Source organism: Hemitrygon akajei, chromosome 18, assembly GCF_048418815.1.
Source record: "Hemitrygon akajei chromosome 18, sHemAka1.3, whole genome shotgun sequence".
Taxonomy (NCBI): domain Eukaryota; kingdom Metazoa; phylum Chordata; class Chondrichthyes; order Myliobatiformes; family Dasyatidae; genus Hemitrygon; species Hemitrygon akajei.
In genome coordinates, this window is record NC_133141.1 from 12,216,166 (window position 1) to 12,234,768 (window position 18,603).

An 18,603-nucleotide genomic window follows, 5' to 3' on the forward strand; every position below is an offset into this window, starting at 1 on the left:
CAAGGACGCCAGCACCTATCCTTGTGGTACACTGTTGGTCACAGGCTTCCAGTCATAAAACACCCCTCCACCCCAACCTTCTACCATGGATCTAATCTTTTGGACCAGTTTCCCATATGGAACATTGTTAAAGGCTTTACTAAAGTCCACATAGCTTACATCAATCGCATCAAGACGCCACATCACCTCCTCAGAAAATTAGTTTTAGAGTCACACAATCTAAGAAAAGACCTCTGATCCTGTCCTTTCCATGCCCTCATAACTTATAAACCTCCACAAGGTCAACCCACAACCTCATATGTTTCCAGTGAGAACAAACCAAGCCTATCCATTATCTCCCAGTAGTAAAGCCCTCTATTCCATCAACAGCCCAAGGAAGCCAGCTGAGTTCTTCACTCCCCTATCCACCATTTTCAGGGAGCTATGAATTTCAATCAACTTATTTAATCAGGATTCCATCCCCACCCCCAACAAAGCTGTGATGACTATCTTTGAGAAATGCCTGCCTTTCTAAGTGCAGATTAATCTCATCCTTCAGAACTTTTCCCACTAACTTCCCAAGCACTAATGCCAGATTCACAGACCTGTTACCTAGCTTATCCATGTGGTCCTTCTTGAATTATGGTATCAAATTTGTTATCCTCCAGTCATCTGGCACCCTGACCAGCAAAGATTTAAAACTCTGTCATGCTCCCACCAGCTTTCCTGGAATACATCTTAGTCAAAGGCCTTGCTAAAGCCCACACAGACAATGTCTATCACCTTGCCCTTGTCAATCCTCAGGCACCTCTTCAAAAAACTCAGTCAAATTTGTTTCCCACACACAAGACCATGCTAATTTTCCTAATCAGTCCTCATATTTCCAAATGCCCCTAAATCCTGTCTCTCAGAATCTTTCCCACCACCGATGTTAGGCTCACTGGCCTCTTAATTCCCTGGTTGCCCTCGCAGCCTTTCTTAAATAAATACACAACATTAACCGTTCTTCCACCACGTCAGCTGTGACAAACAGAGAGAAAAAAAGTCTTTGCTGGAGTGCCAGCACTTTCTTCCCTTACTTCCCACAACATCTTGGGATACACTGAGCCAGGACCCAGGGATTTATCCACTTCTAGGCAGTGGCAACACTTTTACTTTCATAATGTCAACAGCCCCTCAATGTCTCTCATCAAAAGACCATAAGACCTAAGTTAAGCCATTCAACCCATTGATTCTGCTCTGCCATTCCATCATGGCTGATTTATTTTTCCTCTCAACCCCATTCTCCTGCCTTCTCCCCATCACCTTTGATGCCCTGACTAATCAAGAACCTATCAACCATCTTAAATATACCCAATGAATTGGCCTCCACAGGCATCTGTGGCAATGAATTTCACGATTCACTAGCTTTTGACCTTTTGACTAAATTCCTCCTCACCTCTGTTCTAAAAGGACACCCTTGCAATCTGAGGCTGTGCACGCTGATCCTATTGGAAACATCTCTCCATGTCCACTCTATCTAGGCCTTTCAATATCCGGTAGGTTTCAATGAGATCCTCACCCCACCTCATTCTTCTAAACAGGACCAGAGCCTTCAAGCCCTCCACATATGTCAACCCTTTCATTTGCGGGACCATTATTGAAAACCTCCTCTGGACCTCTCCAATGGCAGCACATCTTTTCTTTGACCCACCAAGGCCTTTCCACCATCTAGCAGGCACAAGTAACTTTGATGATACAAAGATGGGTGGAGGAGCGGGTAGTGTTGAGGAAACAGAGAGCCTGCAGAGAGACTTAGTTAGTTTAGGGGAATGGGCAAAGATGTGGCAAATGAAATACAATGTTGGAAAGTGTATGGTCATGCACTTTGGTGGAAGAAATAAACAGGCAGACTATTATTTAGATGGGGAGAGAATTCAAAATGCAGAGATGCAAAGGGATTTGGGAGTCCTTGTGCAAGATACCCTAAAGGTTAATCTCCAGGTTGGTGAAGAAGACAAATGCAATGTTGGCATTCATTTTTAGAGGTATAGAATATAAGAGCAGGGATGTGATGTTGAGGCTCTATAAGGCACTCGTGAGACCACACTTGGAGTATTGTGTGCAGTTTTGGGTTCCTTATTTTAGAAAAGATATACTGACATTGGAGAGGGTTCAGAGAAGATTCACGAGAATGTTCCTGGGAATGAGAGGGTTACCGTATGAGGAACGTCTGGCAGCTCTTGGGCTGTATTCCCTGGAATTCAGGAGAATGAGGGGGCATCTCATAGAAACATTCTGAATGTTAAAAGGCCTGAACAGAGTAGATATGGCAAAGTTATTTCCCATGGTAGGGGAGTCCAGGACAAGAGGGCACGACTTCAGGATTGAAGGACGTCCATTTAGAACAGAGAAATGGAGAAATTACTTTAGTCAGAGGGTGATAAATCTGTGGAATTTGTTGCCACGAGCAGCTGTGGAGGCCAAGTCATTGGGTGCACTTAAGGCAAAAATAGATAGGTTCTTGATTAGCCAGGGCATCAAAGGGTATGGGGAGAAGGCAAGGGAGTGGGGATGACTGGAAGCATTGGAGCAGCCCATGATTGAATGGTGGAGCAGACTCGATGGGTTGAATGGCGTACTTCTGCTCCTATATCTTATGGTCTTACGGAATGCCACTCCTTTAGCATCAATCAGTAGTCTAACTTTCCCAGAACAAAGATGAAGGTAAGCAGAGAGAGTAGATGTTGCTATGCTTTTGGTCAAAATTCAACAAAGACTAGAATAAGAGGGAGGGAGTTAAATACCAACACAATGAAACATTAATTGCGCCAAATGGCCTACTTCTGCTCTTATACCCTATGATCTTAAGTGAGGAGGGTGATGGGACATCTCCCACTCCTCTGGAGTAGTGGAGCTCCAACAATACTCAAGAAAGTGGCCGGTCCAAGACGTCACACTTTCTTATTGGTGCCAATTTGTCATCTAAACAAAATCCAACTGAAAGTAGGTGGAGCAAACACTGTTTTCAGCATGCCTCGTGGTAATACCTCCTAAATTGCGTCCTCAAACCCAAGAATACTACCTTAATATTTTGTTTTTACACCATTTATCGTAACTTAAGAGTAATATTTTATGTGTTGCACTGTACTGTTGCTGCAAAACAACAGATTTCACAACATATTTCAGTGATATTAAAGCTGATTCTGATTTGGATTCCGAAGTCCTACCATTTTGTACAAGAGCAGCAGGTGCACTGGATCACTTCCAGTTACAAAGCATCCCAGTGGTGGAGGAGACACAAGAAATGGTGAGCCTGGAGTGATTCACGAGTCACTGGTTGAGGAGACTGGTTCTGACAAATCCCATCAATACCTGACCTGATAGCATTATAAGAGCACAGATGGCAAATGCTTCAACAGGGGTTTTGGTGGTGGCCTTGTTGGCAGTGAGCACAAGACCCACTGAACAAAACCCAGCCACAATAGAGCTTACCACCTACACAATGTTATACAGGAGAGTCACGAATGGTTCTCCATTCCGTGATTTATTTCCTTAATTTTTGTGTAATTGTCCTCTGAGCCCAGGTCAACATAATAAACAATGAGATAGCACAAACCCATTCATGAAAGTTAATGGTAACAACCTGATGTACGCCTCAGTACTGCTTGGTCCTCCCAGCTGGTCCTCCATCAGGTAAGTGTTATGGGAGGTTGAGATGAAGTAGTGGCTGAGAGGCTGGCTCATGTCCTGGTAGACTCGGTCATGGTCAGGGTTAAAAATGTTCCCCTCAGGAGACAGCAGGTACATCATGAAGCCATCTTGGGTCAACAACTGGTTCTTTTTGGCTGAAAATCAGGAACAATCTCAAGGTCATTATCATTCAAGGAGTGTCTTTCCACTACTCAAAGTCATTATCATTCAAGTAGTGTCTTTCCACTGTTCTTCCAGTTCTAGATACCTACCTCGGCAAAGGACCGCATTGTCCTGGGCAACAGACAACAAAGTCTTCCACATACCTCAGCAACAGAGAGTGTAGTCCTTGGCAACGGACAGCACCGACCTGTGCTGTCCCAGACAACAGACCACATGGGACAGTGCTGTCTTTGGCAGCGAACAGACCTGCCAGTTATAAACTGGGCATGCATTATTATCAGACACAGAATAATAATATGTGCCACTGTACAGTCTGGTGCCTGCGGCACTCAGTTCCTGGGTTCAATCCCCAGCCCTGACCCTTGGGAGTTGGCTTTGCGACTGGAATTAGTTTATTATTGACACATGTACCAAGATGCAATGAAAAGATTATCTTGTATACTGTTCTTACAGAACATGTCATTCCACAGTGCATTGAGGCAGAACAAAGTCAAACAACAGGAATGCAGAATAAAGTGTAACAGCAACAGAGAGAGTGCATTGCAGGTAGATAATAACGTGCAAGATCATAATGAGGTAGACAGTGAAGTCAAGAGTCAAACTTATCGTACCAGGGAACTGTCTAATAGTTGTATAGCAGTGGGATAGAAGCTGTCCTTGAGCCTGGTGGTTGGTGCTTTCAGGCTTTTGTATCTTTTGGCTGATGGAAGCGGGGAGAAGAGGGAATGTCCGGGGTGGGTGGGGTCTTTGATTATGCCGGCTGCTTTACTGAGGCAGGGAGAAGTGTAGACAGAGCCCATGGAGGGGAGGCTGGTTTCTGTGATGTGCTGAGCTATGAACCGTGAACCGTGACTGTCACATCTAGAGACAGACAGCCCTCTGCATTCTGCTTCCCCATGTGGGACATGGCACCTACAGGTTGGCAGGACAACGGTGGGACAAGTTTTCCGAGGCTACGGTCACTGATTGCACCCCGAGTGGCCATTATTTCTACTGTATGGGACAGGTGACTGACCTTAGACTAATGTCAGGCCACTGGGCAAAGGCCTGGGGGAGGGGGTGGCAGGCGGAGCGAACATGGAGACCCCTACTCTTGATCAAGGTTTGAGCCTGTGAATACACAGGTAAGGGAGAGGGCTCTGCACTGGGGGTAGATAGCACAGTGCCAGTCCCCATCCTTTCACCGCCTGGAGGGGCAGGGGCTCTCTAACTCCCGGGATTGGGGAGGTAGAGACCCCATGCGGGGTGAATAGGGTCCACCCCCCAGTATCTTCATGCCCCCTCCCCCCAGGCCCCATCCCCACTTCTGGCTCAGACCCCTCAGACATGGCTGACAAAGACCAGACTATCCTGAGTGAAGCCACCTCTGGGGTTAGCAGCCCATGAAGCAACAGAGACGGTGATGGGATGGTGCCTAGACCCATGGCTCAGGCTCTGCTCTGGACCAGGTTCCTGAGCTGTGAGTTAGGGCTGCCCTAGTGGAGGAGGGTGGTCTATGGCTGTCTCCATACATCTGGCTCTACAGATACAGATGTAATTTTCAGCTGATTGTGATAGAACAATCCCCTAATCAGCGTAATTAGCACAGTGAATCTTTTCTGCACCACCTCATTGCTGACGTATCCTCTTTTATGTAAGGGGACTAAAACTGCACACAGTACTCCAGTGGAAAATGTCAAAGGTCAGGGAGGAGTGGGTGGAGAGTGATGAGTGGACGAGGGAATCACAGAGACAGGATGGGGAGGGGAATGGTCACTGGTGATGGGATCACATTGTAGATTGGAAGTTGCAAGGAATGATGTGCTGGATTTTAGCTGGTGGGGTGGTAGGTGAGGATTAGTAGAACTCTATCCCTGTTGTGTCTGGGATGGGATAGGAATAGGAGAAGTGCAGGAAATAAAGAAGTGGGTGAGGGCTCCATCAATAGCAGGGAGCCTATTTCTGAAAAAAGGAGGACAATTCAGGTGAGGACTCAAAGGAGGTCCATGAAAATGATTCTGGGATTGAAAGGCTTATCACATGAGGAGCGTTTGAAGGCTCTGGGCCTGTACTCACTGGAATTCAGAAGAATGAGGGGGAGATCTCATTAAAACTTATTGAAAGTTGAAAGGCCTTGATAGAGTGGATGTGAAGAGGATGTTTCCTGTGGTCGGGGAGTCTAAGACCAGAGGACACAGCCTCAGAATAGAGGGGCGTCTATTTAGAACAAAGATGAGGAGGAATTTCTTTAGCCAGAAGGTGGTGAATCTGTGGAATTCGATGCCACAGGTGGCTGTGGAGGGCAAGAAATTGGGTATATTTAAGGCAGACGTTAATAGGTTCTTGATTAGTGCGGGCATGAATGGTTACAGGCAGAAGGCAGGAGAATGGGGCTGAGAGGGAAATGGATCAGTCATGATGAAATGGCAGAGCAGACTTGATGGGTTAAGTGGCCTAATTCTGCTCCTTTACCTTATGGTCTTAAATGTTGGTAGCTGGGAATCCCCTGGAAATAGCGTATGTGATATCCCCAGCTCACTACATACCTTCTACCAACAGAAGGTGCGACAAGGCCACCACAGTGCTTCCTGGTCACCAAGAACAACATCTTAACCTCGGTTGTATTGTGTCTAGTTGCTTTTCATAACATTACTTTAAATAAACTCAAAAAACTCAAGCAAAGTGTATGCCTGAGAACAAAACCAAAAATCAAAGTTAACTTCCAAACTCTGTCCCTTCAGCAAGTCTCAGAAGTTTCCCACACCACTCCCTGTTGCACAGTTTCACATTCACAACACTCCTTACAATATTACTTCCCGGGATAGTCCACACCCTTCACTGTAATGTCCTTTGATCACTCACATCCAACCCTTCCGCGTACCCACCCTCCTTACTGGAAATATTTCTCTTGGCTAGTTCAGTTCATGACAGTAACATTACTGTGTATCCCAGCCCTACTGCTGTGACCATGTTCAACCCATGGAACATTTGAGTTAATCAAGCATTGATCATTTAATGCTTCCAAGTTAAAGGAGCAAATGTTAGTAAAATGACTTGATAGAGGTGTATAAGTTGATGAGAGGCATAGCTAGAATGGACAACCCAGTGCAGCAATGGCTAATATGAGAAGGCATAATTTTAAGGTGATTAGAGGGATGTATAGGGGGGAATATCTGAGGTAGTTTTTTTAACACAAAGTGTAGTAATTTATTGCAAGGAGCACACTGGTAGAGGCAGATACATTAGGGACATTTGAAACACTCTTTGAATAGCACATAGATGAATGAAAACTGGAGGGCTATGTGGAAGGAAAGGGTTAGTTTGATCTTGGAGTAGGTTAAACGATTGGCACAACATCATGAGACGAAGGGCCTGTACTGTTCCATGTTCCTGTTGGGGTCTGTGGAAGGTGGTCCCGAATGGATATATTCCAGGATGCTGAATGAAGCGAAGGAGGAGATTGCTGGGCATCTGATGGAGATTTTTACATCGCTATTTGCTACAGGTGAGGTACCAAAAGACCAGAGGATATTTAATGGTGTTCCCTTATTCAGAAACAACAGTAGGAACAAGCTTGAGGACTGCAGGCCAATCAGCCTTACATCAGTGGCGGGGAAGGTTCTGAGGGAGAGGGTTTACATTCATTTGGAAAAGCAGGGTCTGATCAGGAGGAGCTTTCTGCGCCAACTGACTAAGTTCTTTGAGGGGTTTGCTAAGAAAATCGACGAGGACAGTGTGATTTATGTGGTCAGTAAGGTCCAGAAGGTTGAGGCACACGGATCCTATCTCCTGGCTTAGTGAGAGAAAGTAGAGGGTAGTGGTGGATGGGGGTTTTCAGAGTAGAAGTCTTTAACAAATGGTGGGATGAGTAAATCTGCGGATGACATGAAAGTGGCAGAGAGTGATGAAGGTTGTCTAAGATCCAGCGGTATGTGGATCAGCTGGAGAGTTGGGCAGTGCAGTGGCAGATGGAATTTAATGCAGACAAGTGTGAGTTAAGCACTTTGGGGAGTTGAATTCTGGTGGGACGTGTAGAGTAAATGGTAGAGACCTCAGAAGCCAGTATAGAGTGCGTAGCATGCAGGTTGCATAGTTTTTACTGAAGGCACAACGGGTTTGTTGGCCAGACCATCAAACACAGAGCTAAACCTTTATCTCCTTCTGGAAGGGCTTGACTTGACCGAACCAACTATTAGTGTCAGCACAGCCGCAAGCAACACTGTGACAAGAAAGTGCAGCCTGCAACCATGAAGGATTGATTGACAGTGCAAGCGGTTCTTCCATCCAAATCAACCCTCATCTTAAATCCTATCAGTAATCATCTTCAAGAGGGAAGTGATGAGGCGAACCACAACAGCCAATGCATTGGCTGACTCCCACTGACTGGTCATTGTTCTTGACAATGTTTCGAATGTCTTTGGTAAACCAATTAAACAGTCGTGCTCTGGATGCAGTGTCGAGGTTTTTTTGGTTGTGTGGTTTTACTGAATACCTTCTGGTGCAAGTCAAGAGCTCCCTGAAAGTGGTCACTCTGGTGGAAAGGGTAGTGAGGAACGCATTTGCAAAGCCTGTGTAAGATTTTGAATGTTGTGTTGCAGTTGTACAGAACATTGGTCAGACCCCATTTGGACTACTTTATACAATCCTGGTTGCCACACTAGAGGAAGGATGTAATAGTAACAGAGATAGCCATCCTCTTTTTATTTGCCCAAGAAACAGCAATATTTGTAGGTCTTATCTTTTGTTAATATTGGTAAATATTTATTAGACATATTTTGAAGGAAATGTTATGTTTTTTTGCTTATCGTTAAGATCTCATTGCACCATGAGTTTACTCTTGTTTGCACGGCATAGTTATGGAATGTGTATTACCTTGCTTAACACTAATTACACGAGTAATCAACAGAATTAGTATATATCAGGTGGATGGCAATTCTGAATTGAATTTAGTACGCATTTTTACCTAACTTTCTGCAGTTCCACAAGTAAGATCTCATTAAAAGCCCTGAGGGAAGCTTACACCTAGGGTGATTTTTGAAAAGATGTTTAAGTCACTGCACAGCTTTGTATATCTGAGTGGAGTGACATTTGCTTTATTGCTGTCTCTGGCTTCCTTTGTTACCCACGGTTGACTTCCCCTCCCTTTAGAATACTTCTTCATCTTTGTGATGTATCTACCCTGCACCTTCCAAATTGCCTCCAGAAGCTCCAGTGATCACTAGTAAGATCTCATTAAAAACCCTGAAGGAAGTTTCCACCTTGGGTGATTTTTGAGAAGGTGTTTATTACACTGCATAGCTTTCTATATCTGCTCTGCGAGGATGGTAGAAATAGCATATTATGGAGTCTTTTTTCCTGGAGCAGGGATCTAAAGCTATAGGCCACAGGTGTAATGGGACAGAGGAGAAATTTGAAGGAGATCTAAGGGGTAAGTTTTTCACATAGAAGGTGCTGGGTATCTGGAACAACTTGGCAGGGGAGGTGGGAGAGACATACATTTACAACATTTCAAAGGGCTCTGGACAGGTACTTGGATAGGAAAGGCAGAGAGGGATATGGGGCTAATGTGGACAAATGGGATTCACTTAGTCAGACATGGGCAAACTTGATCTTTTCTGTGTCATACAATCCTATGAATCCATGAAATGCAAATGATAATTGACTTCCAAAGAGCCAGACTAAATTCTCAGCCACACGCTGCAAACAAACCATTTAATCATATCTATTTTGACACATTCACAATGTGAACAATTCTTTCTATTTACGATAGCCATGGATTTGTATTTTATTTCCTGTTTGCAATGCGTAGTGGATTTTATTAAGACCTGGCTTTCTTTGTTGGAACCCCTTGGTACAGCCCCTGGGAAGCAAAGGCTCCATTGACATCCTGTTTCCCACCATAATGGTAGGGGTCCATGGCTTTGTTGACCTGGATGGGCCACGTAAAGCAGGCGAGGTGCAAATGTCAGACATGGGTTAGTGAAGAGCAGTTTCACACCTGTGGCAACAGTCTGTCACCCTAGAGCAAGGATTCCCAACCTGGGGCCCACGGGCCCCTTGATTAATGGTACGGGTCCATGGCATAAAAAAGTTTGGGAACCCCTGCCCTATATATATCAGTGCACTGACCATCAGAGATGTATGGAGGGAGGGCTACACTCAGAAATACCAGGCACTGCATTGAGTTTGGATCTCAGGAGTTATGTCTCCTACCACACTACTCTCTATAACCTCGGCCATCTGTCAGTGTTTCATGGGATTGTACTGTGCATAATCAGCTGCCACATTTCCCACATTACAGCAGTGCCAGTTCTTTCAAAGGTCCACTGGCTGCAAAGTGTCCTGACACCAAGAAAACTACGACAGACAAACAATCCTTTCTTTGTCTACACAAGGGGCCTGTTTTCTGTACCTCAAACAGGATCACAGCTTGGTGTCTAATGAATTGAGCAGGTCCCTTGCTCAAGTTGCTGAGTATTGACACGTCAGCATCTCTGAGTGGGCCTCCAATGGGCCAGTGTCTGCCCATGGCACTGGGAATTGCTGAGGGTGGGTGGGTGCTATGAAGCCACCTCCGAAGCCAAGGAAGTCTTTGTCAAAGGTGCTGCATAGGGTGTTATTTTAGAGTTTTTCTGACTGGGGATAAAAAAAATAAAGACATGGAAAAAAACTGAAAGTTGAATCAAGGAAATGTATTTGCAAGTGCAGAGCAGTTGCATTGAAAACTGAATGTGGGAGAAAGGTGGAAAAGCTGACTTTTGGGGTAGTCAGTGCCAGACTGTTAGATCCTGTGGTGCTGAAAATATAAGGAAATTTCCTTAAACAGCACCTTAAGGAATGGATTTCAGTGGAATTGAATTGTTGCAGATATTTTACAAAACTCTCTGAACAGTAAAACCAGTTCAGAAGCAGAACCCTCAAGTACTGTTGTTGATTGAACCAAAGGTGCTGAGGAATTGGCATATAGGAGGGAAATTGAAAATCTGGTTGAATGGCACCACACAACCTTTCACTCAGAGTCAACAAATGCAAAGAGCTGATTATCGACTACAGGAGGAAGAAACTGGAGTTGTGTGAACCAGTTCTCATTAGGGGATCGGTGGTGGACAGGGTCAATAACTTTACATTCCTTTGCATTATCATATCAGAGGATTTGTCCTAGAACCTGCACGTAAGTGCCATTACAAAGACGGCCATAAAATCATAAGCCACAGGAGCAGAATTAGGACATTTAACCCATTGCTTTTGCTTTGCTATTCCATCATGACTAATTACTTATCCCTCTCAAACTTATTCCCCTGCGTTCTTCACGTAATCTTTGATGCCTTTACTAATCTAGAACCTATCAACCTCCACTTTAAATATACTTAATGACTTGGCCTCCACAGCAGTCTGTGGCAATGAGTTCCACAGATTCACCACCCTCTGGCTAAAGAAATTCCTCCTACTCTCGGTTCTAAAGAGGTGTCCTTGTTTTCTGAGGCTGTGCCCTCTGGCCCTAGACTCCCACACTACTGGAAATATCTCCTCAATGTCCACTCCATCCAGATCTTTCAATATTCAATAGGTTTCAATGAGATTCCCCCCTGCCATTCTTCTAAACTCCAGTGAGTACAGGGCCAGAGCCGTCAAATGTTCCTCATACTTTAAACCCTTCATTCTGAGATCATTCTTGTGAATCTCCTCTGAACCCTCTACAATGTCAGCACACCCTTTCATAGATAAGGGGCCCAAAATTGCTCACAATACTCCAATACTCCAAATACACCAGTGCTTTATAAAGCCTCAGCATTACATCCTTGTTTTTATATTCTAGTTCTCTCAAAATGAATGTTAACACCACATTTGCCTTCCTCACCACCTACTCAACCTGCAAGATAACCTACACAAGGATTCCAAAGTCTCTTTGCACCTCTGATTTCTTAATTGGCTCCATTTAAAAAACAACCTACACCTTTGTTTCTTCTATCAAAGTGCAAGGCCATGCACTTCCCTACGCTATATTACACATTCCACTTCTTTGCCCACTCTCTTTATCTGTCCAAGTCCTTCTGCAGACACCCTGCTTCATTAACACTGCCTGGCCCTCTAGCTATCTTCATATCATTCACAAACTTGGCCACAGAGCCATCAATTCTGTCATCCAAATTATTGACATATAACGTGAAAAGAAGTGGTCCAAAAACTGACCTCTGTGACAACTAGTCAATGGCAGCCATGCAGTAAAAGCCCTCTTTATTCCCACTCTTTGCCTCCTGCCAGTCAACCAATCTTCTATCCCTGCAACTTCCCTGCAATACCATGGGCTCTTATCTTGCTAAGCAGCCTCATGTGTGGCACCTTGTCAAAGGCCTTCTGAAAATCCAAGTACACAACATCTACTGACTCTCCTTTGTTTACCCTGCCTGTTATTTTCTCAAAGAATTCCAACAGATTTGTCAGGTAAGATTTCCCCTAAGAAAACCATGTTGACTCCAGCCTATTTTATCATGTGCTTCCAAGTATGAAGCTTTATCCTTAGTAATCGACTCCAACACCTTCCCAACCACTGAGGTGAAGTTAACTGGCCTATAATTTATTTTCTTCTGCCTCTTTCCCTTCTTGAAGAATGGAGTGACATTTGCAATTTTCCAGTCTTTCAGAACCATTCTAGAATCCAGTGATTCTTGACAGGTCATTACTAATGCCTCCGCGATCTCTTCAGCCACCTCTTTCAGAACCCTGGGGTGTAGACATCTGGTCCAGGTGACTTAACTAACTTCAAACCTCTATTCTAAATTCTATTTTATTTCTTTATTTTCCTGTTGCTTCAAAAAGCTAATTTTCAGACATTTGTACCCTATGTATGCATGCCCTTGTCAATAAACTTGAATTTGAACTTAAACTTGAGATGGCTTGAGTGAATGACACTGGCAGAGTTTGTCAGTTCAGCACTATCAGCAGTATAAGGTTTTCCCCTTGTTGAGTGGTTAGGGTCCAGGACAGACGGCCAGAGGGAGGCAGATTCAATTGCAGGTCCCATCAGGTGCAGGAATACCAGAAAGGAAGGAGTTAACAATGTGAATTGAATTGACTTTATTTCTTACATCCTTCACATACATGAGGAGTAAAAATCTTCACGTCACGTCTCCGTCTAAATGTGCAATCATAGTAATTTATAATAAATAGAACAGTCAATGTAACATAGAATGATGTAACATTTGAATGATCACTGCAAGGATCAAGCCATTCTGCCCCTTGAGTCCATACTGGTTTTTGTAAGAGTTATCCCACACTCACATTGTTAATTCCTTCCTTTCTATTTATTGACAAAGGCATAAATACACAGGGTACAAATGTCACGAAAGTTAGCTTTTCACAGGAGCAAGAAATGAAGAAATAAAACAGAGCATATTAAAAATATATATAAATAAATAAAGACAAACAACAATGCCCACCTCTTCAATCTCCAGTTTCACCTTTGCCCCCGAGATCTCTCATAATTTTATATACATCAGCCATATTTCCACTTAATTTACTCGACTCGAAGGAGAACAGATCCAGTTTGGATCTGCTACTGAACCACTCCTCATAATTGTATCACCCCATCCCAGGAAGCAGCCTGATGAGTCACCTCTGTATATTCTCCAGCACTATTACATCCTTCCCTTCCCCATAGTGTGGTGACCAGAACCACACTCAGTACTCCAGCTGAGGACTGACCAAGGTTTTATACAGTTGGAGCATAACCTCCCTACTTCTGTATTCAGTGCTGTGACTTATAAAGGTCAGCGTGTGCCAGCATCAATATCAGTCTGCAACTCTTTCCATCTGTCAGCCTGTGAGTGTGTCAGTTTCTGCCTGCAATGGTGTGTATCAGTTTTTTTCTGGAGTCTAACACTGTTATTACACTGAGGCCCATCAGGCTGGCTCGAATTAAAATAATCCCTTTGGTCCCAATTCCCCTCTCCTTATTTCTGCCCTACAAGTTATTCCCAATGACTAGTCTAATGACTGCCTTTCAGTTCCTTAACCCTTGCTGAACTGAGGGAATTTACAGGAGCCAACCAGCACGTCTTCGAGATACTGGGAAAAACCTGGTTCCTCTGCATACACCCACATTCTCACAGAAAGAATGTGCAAACTCCATTCCACAATGGAATGGATCTCAGGGTCAGAAACTTAAATAGTCAGCTGGAATTCTCCTCTGGACTGGCAGTAAATACCGGTAGTTAAAACTATCCTTGTTTTGGTCAGGCAGTGAGTACTTCACACTTTTCTAATTCAGTGCCGTGAAAATGCAGGGTTCTGGGTGTGTTTGGCAGTCAATGTACAGTGTTCATAGCAGCACAACCTACAGTGACTCACAATGTATCTGATGATATTTAAAGCTCAAAAGTCAAAGTAACATTTATTATGAAATTACATATGTCACCATATACAACCCTGAGATTCATACTCAGCAAGTCTATAGACTAGTAACTATAACAAAATCAATGAAAGATCAACCAGAGTGCAGAAGACAACAAACTGTGCAAATGCAAATATAAATAAATAGCAATAAATAATGAGAACATGAGGTAAAGAGTCCTTAAAGTGAGATCATTAGTTGTGGGAACATCTCAGTGATGGGACAAGTGAGTGTAGTTATCCCCTTTTATTCAAGAACCTGATGGTTGAGGGGTAGTAACTGTTCCTGAACCTGGTGGTGTGAGTCCTGAGGCTCCTGTACCTTGATGGCAGCAGGGAGAAAAAGAGCTTGACCTGGGTGGTGAGGATCTCTGATGAATGTTGCTTTCCTTTGACAGTGTTTTATGTAGATGTGTTCAGTGGTTGGGAGGACTTTAGCTGTGATGTACTGGGCCAAATCCACTACCTTTTGGAAGATTTTTCGTTCAATAGCATTGGTGTATCCATATCAGGCCAGTCAATACACTCTTCACTGCACACCTATAGAAGTTTGCCAAGAATAGTAACATCCAAGAATTTAAAATTGCTAACCCTCTCCACCTCTGATTCTTCGATGAGGACTGGCTCATAGACCTCTGGTTTCTCTCTACAATTAGTTCCTTGATCTTACTGACATTGAGTGAGTGAGAGGTTGCTGTTATGACACCACTCAGCCAGATTTTCACTCTCCCTCCTGTATGCTGATTCATCACCATCTTTGATTTGGCCCACAACAGTGGTGTCATCACCAAACTTCAATATGGTATTGGAACTGGGCCTGGCCACATAGTCATAAGTGTAAAGTGAATAGATCATGAGGCTAAGCACACAGCCTTGTGGTGCTCCTGCGCTGATGGTGATTGTGGAGGAAATGTTGTTGCCAATCCAAACCAACTAGGGTCTGCAGGTGAGGAAATCAAGGATCCAATTGCACACAAACGCAGAAGTTCGTGCAATTGATTAGATTGAAAGAGAGGCACAATACTGATAAAACTTTTTTATAGTTAGCCTGAAAGCCAACATAGGTGTACAACAACACCCAGCTCTCTGTTCCGAAATGCTCACTACTTGGCATCTGCCATTTCTATTTTCCACAAAAGTTTCTACATCATATTCTATAGAGTCACAGAGGCCCATTTGATTCATGCTGACCAAGATGACCCATCCAAGTTAGTCCTATTTGCCAATAACATTCTAAACTTTTCCATCCATGTGCCCATGTTTTTTAAAAATTGTTACTGTACCTGCCTCAATCACCTCCTCTGACAGCTTGTTCCACATGGATATTATCCTCTGTGTAAAACTGTTGCCCATCAAAGTTCCTATGAAACCTTTCCCCTCTCACCTTAAATCCGAAAGCAAAATCCGAGAATCCGAGAAGTATTTTCTCTCCATTTAGAAAATAGTCAACCCTTTCATTTCTTCTACCAAAGTGCATGACCATACACTTTCTGGCACTATATTCCATATCCCACTTCTTTGCCCATTCTCCTAATCTGTCTAGGTCCTTCTGTAGCCTCTCTACTTCCTCAAAACTATCTGCTCCTCCATCTATCTTCATATTGTTTGCAAAAAAGCCATCAATTCTATCATCCAAATCATTGACATATAATGTAAAATGAATCAGACCCAACATAGACCCCTGTGGAACACTAGTCACTGGCATCTAGCCAGAAAAGGCTCCCTTTATTCTCACTCTTTGCTTCCTGCAATCAGCCACTGCTTTATCCATGCTGGAATCTTTCCTGTAATACCATAGGCTTGTAGCTTGTTAAGCAGCTTCGTGTGGGGCACCTTGTCAAAGGCATTCAGAAAATCCAAGTACACAACATCAGCTGATTCTCCTTTGTCTGTCCTGCTTGTTATTTCTTCAAAAAATTCCAACAGATTTGTCATGCCAGATTTTCCCTTGAGGAAACCATGCTGACTACAGCCTATTTTATCACGCGCCTCCAAGTACCCCAAAACTACATCCTTAACAATCAACTCCAACATCTTCCCATATACTGAGGTCAGACTAACTGGCCTATAATTTCCTTTCTTCTGCCTCCATTCCTTCTTGAAGAGTGGAGTGACACTTGCAATTCTCCAGTCTTCTGGAACTGTTCCAGAATCTAGTGATTCTTGAACATCATTGCTAATGCCTCCACAATCTCTTCAGCCACTTCGTTATGAATGAATGTTCCCTCTGAGGAGTGCACGTGGTCATGCACACACCTTTTGCTACTAGCGCACAAAGGAATTTAAAATGCGCACGAAAGGTTGTCACCCTTTACCTCGTTGGTATGCTAAGTATGTTTCATGATCATGCACAATCACATTTCCTTTTCCAGTTGCTGCTACAAACAGTGTTGACAATGTGGAGTTTGCGATGATTTGTCTGAAAATTTTAGAACTGGCTTATTTATACTGATTCTATGAGGAAATTATTCAGTGTGCACATGTTTTTGTGACCATACTGCTAGTGTCTTCCACAGTGAAGGCTGATACAAAATACTTACTCAGTTTGTCCATATTTTCCTTGTCCCCCATTACTATATCTCCAGCATTGTTTTCCAGCAGTCCAATATCCACTCTTGCCTCTCTTTTACACTTTATGTATCTGAAGAAACTTTTGGTGTCCTCTTTAATATTATTGGCTAGCTTACTTTTGTATTTCATCTTTACCTTCTTAATGAATTTTTTAGTTGCCTTCTGTTGGTATTTAAAAGCTTCCCAATCTTCTAACTTCCCAATATTTTTTCTCTATTATATGGCCTCTCTTTGAATTTTATGCTGGCTTTAACTTTTCTTGTTAGCCATGGTTGTGTCATCTTTCCTTTAGAAAATTTTTTCCTCTTTGGGATGTATATATCCTGTGCCTCCCGAATTGATTCCAGAAATTCCAGCCATTGCTGCTCTGCCATCATCCCACCAGTGTCCTTTTCTAATCGGTTCTGGCCAACTCCTCTCTCATGCCTCTGTAATTCCCTTGACTCCACTGTAATACTGATACATCTGACTTTATAGCTTCTCCTTCTGAAATTTCAGGGTGAATTTGATCATATTATGATCACTTTCCCCCTAAGGGTTCTTTTACCTTAAGCTCTCTAATCAATTCCTGTCCATTGCACAACACCCAATCCAGAATTGCTGATCCCCTAGTGGGCCCAACCACAAGCTACTCTGAAAAGCACCTTGTAGGCATTCTAGAAATTTGCCCTCTTGGAATCCAGTACCAACCATATTTTTCCAATCTACCTGCATACTGAAATCCCTCATGACTATCGTAACTTTTTCTTTTTTGCATGGATTTTCAATCTCCCATTGTAATTTGTAGGCCACATCCTTACTACCGTTTGGGGTCTGTATACAACTCCCATCAAGGTCTTTTTACCCTTCCAGTTCCTTAGCTCTATCCACAATGATTCAGCACCTTCCAACCCCATGTCACCTCTTTCTAATGATTTGACTTCATTTTTTACCAACAGAGCAACACCGTACCCTCTGTCTTCCTGCCTATCCTTTCGATACAATGTGTATCCTTGGATATTAAGCTCCCAGCTATAATCCTCTTTCAGCCATGATTCAGTGATGCCTACAACATCATACATGCCAATCTGAAACTGTGCTACAAGTTCATCTACCTTATACCATACACCATGTCTACTGCATCTCCTTTGTCTACCCTGCTTGTAATTTCCTCAAAAGATTGCAGTAGGTTTATCAGGCAGGATTCTCCTTTCAGGAAACCATGCTGGCTTTGATCTATCTTGTCATGTGCCTCCAGGTACTCTGTAATCTCATCCTTAACTAATTAGTTACTGCTTCCTAGTTGCAGTGGCGGCGTTCATTTAACGGTCTTGTTGGTCTAGCATTTACTGTGCTTTTTAAAATTCTGCACAGTTCTTATTACAAATCAGTGTAACTTTAGGAGATCTAGGCCTCATATGGAGCCAGTGATCATTAATGGAGAATGTGTGGAGCAGGTTAAGACCTACAAGTATCTGGGAGTACAGTTAGACGAGAAGCTAGACTGGACTGGCAACACAGATGCCTTGTGCAGGAAGGCACAGAGTCGACTGTACTTCCTTAGAAGGTTGGCGTCATTCAATGTCTGTAGTGAGATGCTGAAGATGTTCTATAGGTCAGTTGTGGAGAGCGCCCTCTTCTTTGTGGTGGCGTGTTGGGGAGGAAGCATTAAGAAGAGGGACGCCTCACGTCTTAATAAGCTGGTAAGGAAGGCGGGCTCTGTCGTGGGCAAAGTACTGGAGAGTTTAACATCGGTAGCTGAGCGAAGGGCGCTGAGTAGGCTACGGTCAATTATGGATAACTCTGAACATCCTCTACATAGCACCATCCAGAGACAGAGAAGCAGCTTCA

The 18,603-nt window shown here is 43.5% G+C and overlaps 1 protein-coding gene across 2 annotated transcripts in view; it reads right to left on the reverse strand.

Moving 5' to 3' along the window:
* LOC140741096 (1-phosphatidylinositol 4,5-bisphosphate phosphodiesterase delta-3-like) overlaps window positions 1-18,603 on the reverse strand; it is a 94,589-nt gene that overhangs the window by 41,417 nt on the left and 34,569 nt on the right. For both annotated transcript variants that reach the window (XM_073070833.1, XM_073070834.1), the window contains exon 6: window positions 3,605-3,806. In XM_073070833.1, the coding sequence (XP_072926934.1) occupies window positions 3,605-3,806 (202 nt within the window). The remainder of the gene's footprint in view (window positions 1-3,604; window positions 3,807-18,603) is intronic.